This window comes from Protomyctophum parallelum (assembly GCF_964188405.1).
Source record: "Protomyctophum parallelum genome assembly, chromosome: 6".
In the NCBI taxonomy this organism is placed as follows: Eukaryota; Metazoa; Chordata; class Actinopteri; order Myctophiformes; family Myctophidae; genus Protomyctophum; species Protomyctophum parallelum.
In genome coordinates this window covers 27,653,355-27,659,384 of record NC_139701.1, presented here as the reverse complement: position 1 = coordinate 27,659,384, position 6,030 = coordinate 27,653,355, and the positions used below count along the sequence as shown (strand labels likewise).

The window sequence follows — 6,030 nt, the reverse complement described above, 5'->3', positions numbered from 1 at the left end:
GATGTCTGGCTGTGCAAGGCTACGTTTCCTCAGATAAACATGGACCAGCTGCTTCTTTTCACCTGCAGTTTCACAGAGAAACATATACCCTCCCAGTTCTACTACCTGCTGAACAGGCACCCTGGAGTAACTGGTGTTCGTTGGAGTGCCTTCCCAAGCCAGAGGCACTGTCAAACCCGTTTCCAAGGTGGTGGGTGACATCTCTACACCAAATATATTATATATTTTTAAAGAGAAATGAAAAACCAGCACCAAACTGTTTGGGGATAAAACATTCCATTTATTTGATGTCAACATATTAAATATTTACACATTTCATTCAACTTTATCCACCAGAGAATGTATATAATTACACTTTCTCCAAGGTAATATAACTTAAGAATCTTCTTGACTGCCCTTTTAATGGATTCTGATTCTGGCCTATGTTAGCTGCCAGTCCTATTAACAACTACAGAATGAGCTGACACATACTGTAGGCATGATACACATACTGTCACAAGTGTGTGCATACAAACACACTTATTTAAAAACATAAATACTTATTTAGAATGGATGAATGTTGTTGACCAAATAGATCTCTGGGAGTATAACTTACTGTGGTAAAGTAATGCAAACAAAAACAAAAAGGATATAAATAATCAAACATACAGTATGCTGTCAATATATACACAGGAAAAGTCAAACACACAGATGATCACTCATTCTTTTATTGCAGCACCAATGATAAGTCACTACTGAAGAACCTACCTCATAGGTAAAAACAAAAAGAAGAAAATAAATGGATGTAGTATATAAAAAATGGTTCATAAATTAGAAATGACCAAAGCAAAATAAGTACTCATACAACAGAATAAATCTTGATGTAACCGGTACATACAACTTGAAGGAAGAATACTAACGTGACACAAGCGTCTTTCCTAGAAGGCAAATGAGCGGAGTAGAGGTAGAGCACCATTTGTCAAGATGAACATGTCTAGCTGGATCGGACGAAAGACAAAACTGTTATGAAAACTGTAGGAAAAAAAGCCTTTGATTGGAAATGCAATATTTAAAACAGTCACACATTATCCACACGCTATTGCACACTTAGGAACCTTTGGTTAGACAGTGCTCCTATTTAGAGGCCTGGCACTCTCCTCTGGCTTAGGCCCCAGGTTAGGATGGCTAGTGTGTAAGATTGGGGAGTGAGAGGGGGAGGTATGAGTTTTGGGTTTAGATAGGTTGCTACAGTACATGGATAGGCCATACCCTGAGATCAGGGACTAATATGGGTCCAAGATGCAGCCAACCCAAGCACCTTTTTGACACGCAAATAAACACAAATACTTTACACATTTATTTGATAAATATTAGTATGCACTGTTCTCCTTTGGCCTTCGTGGCCTGGGTGTCCCATAGAGACAGAGTTCCTCCACTGAGGTCTGCCTGACTGGACAAGGTGTTTGCCATTCTCACAAACAAACACCAGATGATGGTCTCCCACGTGGTGCAGAAACCATTCTCAGCTTGGTGTTCAAGCCCTTCTTTGGTAGGCAGACATGCTGTATGGGAGGCCCATATTGTACTAGTTTATATAAACGTGTTAGTTGTAGGCGATATTGGCCTCAGAGGAAGCAGACTGGCCCAACTTCTATATGTCGCTGGCGGTGGGGTTGTGATGTTGAAAGCTGCTGTACGTCTACAATTGGTAGATGACGACTATCCTGAGTATAGAACAAGTAATGTGACTGGTGCCAGCTGCCATCTTGGATCTGTGCAAAGAAAGGGAACACAGTACTATTAAAGTTCCCCAACACATCTCACGTACAGTAGCAATTTGAACTTTTTTGTCTGCCGTAAGGCTGCATGGACACAAATTCTGTGGTTCTCAAACCTTTGCATGTCAAGGACCCCCAAATGTATATGGCCACGGACATCCACCTGAAAAGATTTTGTGCCAGGGACCCCAATGAGAGATTTGTGTTTTGTTCTTTAAAAAATAGCAGATCTACAAGCTCACAAAATGCTTCACATTGCGATGTGTTAACTTGTGAGTTTACTGGGGATTCTTTGGAATCCCCTAATGGACCCCCGGGGTCCCTGGAACCCCCTTTGAGAACCACTGCACTTGCACTATAGGAATTATATATGACCATGATTTGAATACGCTGATTGTTTTACTGTTTTACTTTTATTTCACATCAGCATAAATCGAGAAAGAAACAAGATGAAGGATAGGGGTTTGCATTTAATAGTCAACACTATGACTATAAGGATAATTAACTGGGGGGGTTCCAGGGGGTCCCCAACAAATACATTTGGGGATCCTTGACTTTAAAAAGTTTGAGAACCACTGCTCTAATGTTCATTACCTTGCACTCATCTTGTAGCACGTGCGGTTCAAGTAATGTGTCTGCCTCAAACACCTGTCCACTCCAGCCACGGAACTTCAGCGGGGCGTCGTTCTGGGGGATCTGTCCACCGGCACTGAAGCTGTCTGATGTACTGTACGGTGGCTCATTGAAGCAGTGGACTGTAATGCTCTGGCTGGCTGCAGTACTCAGTAAGTGGAGAAACTTCATTTGGACTTTCCCGACACCAAACACCATCTGTAATGAGATGTCAAACCAAAGGAAAATACGATTTCAATGCAGAAACACGTTCAAATAAGTAAAAAATAATAATAATAATAATAGTTAAAACTATTAGCTGCATTGTATGTTGTCTTTTCTGTTCAGCAATTACTGGAGGTTTGATTTTACCACTTAATTCCATCTTACCTTATTAGATGCCACTGGATTTAAACAGGTCTGCCCTTCTGCAGTGAAGTTACAGAAAACCTCAATGGCATCAGATGTACAGCCAAGATTGGGATCAATCCAAAAGCGGCCTACAACACAATTTCCAATAATCATCAATAAGTCCTGTGAGTATAATAGTCCGACAGCCGAGGTGGACGGGTGGGAAATTTGGTATATAGTCTTTTTTATTGGCCTAAAATATTGTCTATATACATACATTCGTGAATCCACTTGCTGACTGGCTGTCAGTATTGAGCAATTCTTTTATAGGGGTTTCTTATGACCCTACCATTAAAATCCTATGGCAGGCAAAAATGTCAAACTTCCTTATGCTTTAACCCATTCTGACCTGAGATCAGATTCATACGAGGTTTCCGCCGGACACACACTGGTCTGATGAACCCATTCTGACCTGAGATCAGATTCTAAAAATGTCACAGTCGTTCTTCGATTTTTCAAAAATAGCAGACCTACAAGCTCGTATCGCGCCACTCGGTGGCGCGATATGAGCTTGTAGATCTGCTATTTTTAAATAGCTAAAGCATAACATGATGCTAACACCAAAATGGGTGCCCGGTCAGTAGTATGTAGCAAGTGACATGTCAAACTAGGGGGTTTTCATGATTCTGAATCCATTCCAATCCATGCCCAAAAGGTGCTGACCTCATCACATTTGTCATGACGTCCATGGCTGTTTTTAGCCCAAGGAGTGTTTTTTGTGCAAAACTAATGCTTGCAATGTCACATGCTACTTAAAGCATAAGGAAAGTTTGACATTTTTGACATTTTTGCCTGCCATAGGATGTTAATGGTAGGGTCAAAAGAGAGAGGGGGAGGAGGGAAAGGGAAGAAAAATAATTGCTCAATACTGACAGCCGGTCAGCAAGTGGATTCATGAATGCATGTATATAGACAATAGTTTAGGCCAATAAAAAAGACTATACCAAATTCCCCACTTAAAACAATAAACTGTATGAATGACTTTCAGCACCTGTGCCATGTTTTACTAATTTGAAAAAGATTTTAAAATAGTTCAAATAGCCGACCTACAAGCTATCTCACAACATGTTGATGTAGATCAGTAAGTTGAACTATTAAAAAAAAAAAAGATTGTAAAATATGGCTAATAAGTTTAGGGATAAGGGGCAAGGCGGTGCGCAATCTTCCGCCTGGCACAAAGCAGTGCCAGACGCAGTGCAACTGATTGCTATTTTCCAACCAACTCAGTTGTCAGCAGCACCCACGCTGATATACAGTACATCAACATGTATCTGTATCCTGACCTCAATATCCATATTCTGGGAGTATGAAGGGGAAGTGGGGAACAGTAAATTCCATGGCAATCCAGCCAATTTTGAAGATGTTTCTTGAGACAAACGTGCATGGACAGATGGATGGACAGACCACCATCCAAAATACATGTTTTTTTGTAGGCCAAAAGCGGATAAAATGCTGAAATCACAAGGTATATGATATTCTCACCATCAGTGAGCTTTTGATGGCAGTCCAGCAGGTCTTTACAGACACGGGCTGGGTTCTCCCGAGTGCCCAGAGGTTTTTTAATGCTCTCTATCACACTGCTCAGGTAATGGAGAGTCTTGAGGATGTCCGAGTTCTGGTCTGGCAAAGCCATCTCAGTGTTCTGAAAACTCTTTTAAGATACATGCAAATTCATCACTGTCAGTTCTCTCAGATTAACAGGCTATGGAACCATGACAATATTAATAATCAGTACAAAACACAAATGGTCAAGCATTACGTTTTCCTCATTACATTACAGTAAGTAGATGCATCCATCCATCCATCCATCCATCCATTATGGCAATAATCCATCATTCAACCCTGACAAATTATCCATCCATCCGCCTGAATAAAAAAAAAGATTACCTCTGTTCTATAGGCAGTGTTGGAGTCATCTGGATAGAACCGCCTCTGTGGGTTCAGCACATTCAGTTCAATAGTTTACGAACAATATAAGTTAAAAATATACATGTATATAGTATGTATACCCCCCCCCCCCACACACACACACACACAGAATTATATCAAACCCCATTGTAAACTTCAATCTCTCTGATACGGTCAAAATGCAGCTTGATACTAGAGGGAAGTAGTACAAAGTGAGTCATACAACAATAAACGGTCACATTCCTGACCTCAGTGGGGGGTACGGTACACTAACACATTCCCCTCAGTATAAACACCTCTGATTATCATACAGTCTATGTAAACACAAGGCTACCCAATACGGCCTTTTTCAACCGTCAGATTGAACAAACTGTTCTGGTCATGCAGCTCACACAGGGAAAGGAAGTCACTCAGACAATGGGAAACTGTGGTAAACCATTCAAAGTCACTGAAGCGAAGCAGAGAAGACATTATAGGCTGGTTTCCACTACAGGGCTTACTCATCACCAGTATTACACAATAACATTACTAGAGTCCTTTTTTCCACATTCTGTCTGTGAGATTGTTTGTCAGCTTGAGTAGTTCCCAGCAAAGACATCAGATCTTGTGCCAGGATGATGTGTTGACCCTCACTCAACTTGGCCCTGCTGTCAATAAAAGATTGTTGCTGCTTTTTCTCCCTCTCAAATGAATGTAGCTAATCTTGGCCTGGCAAAAAGCCTGGGTCTTAGGATAAAAGAGAGATGCTTCACCCCAGCATGAATGGAAAATATCAAACAGATTAAGTGCACTGTACTAGAGAGTGTACAAATGTAACCAAATGGACCCTTTACACCCTCAGAGCCCCAACCTTCGAAATTGATTAAATCAGAGGTTTTTGCTGAGTACATTGCTCTTGTCATCATTAGGTAAGATAAGTAGTTTCTGATGACTTCAGAGCATTTTACAGGTTTACTGTACTGTACTGTGCAATTCAGTGTTGCAAAAGAAGCCCTCTAACATCCATTTTATTCACCATTCAAATGCGCTGTCATGTACTACTGCTTTCATGTTACAATCAAAACAGCTCAGTAGAAAAATAAATCTGGTTTTAGCAGAATATTTTATGTGGACTTTGAGGCCTGGACATATGCAACCCCCAACCCTGTTTGTTTTCTTAAAATAATCAATGTCTGAGGAAGATAGTTGACTTACTGTGGGACCAGGCTCCCCAGGAGGTCCCTGTTGAAGAAAGGCAGATGATAGATATGATGTTGTATGGTGTTATCATATTAGGAGAGTTGATCATTACATTACTTCATATGACCTAGTCCTAGTCTCCTAGATCCTTATCCTAGATCAG

General features: G+C 40.8%; 1 protein-coding gene across 2 annotated transcripts in view; it reads right to left on the bottom strand.

Moving 5' to 3' along the window:
* Nucleotides 1–259: 259 nt before the first annotated feature.
* The window catches only part of LOC310859763 (uncharacterized protein), a 137,952-nt gene continuing 132,181 nt past the window's right edge, over nt 260–6,030 (bottom strand). Inside the window, exons 55-60 of one of the 2 annotated variants that reach the window (XM_083766472.1) lie at nt 5,883–5,909; nt 4,668–4,712; nt 4,263–4,431; nt 2,760–2,869; nt 2,352–2,588; nt 260–1,751 (exon numbers count right to left, since the gene is read on the bottom strand). In XM_083766472.1, the coding sequence (XP_083622598.1) occupies nt 1,605–1,751; nt 2,352–2,588; nt 2,760–2,869; nt 4,263–4,431; nt 4,668–4,712; nt 5,883–5,909 (735 nt within the window). In that variant the 3' untranslated portion in view covers nt 260–1,604. Of the gene's footprint in view, nt 1,752–2,351; nt 2,589–2,759; nt 2,870–4,262; nt 4,432–4,667; nt 4,713–5,882; nt 5,910–6,030 lie in introns of those variants that run through there. The other variant, XR_014569337.1, reaches the window with a different exon arrangement.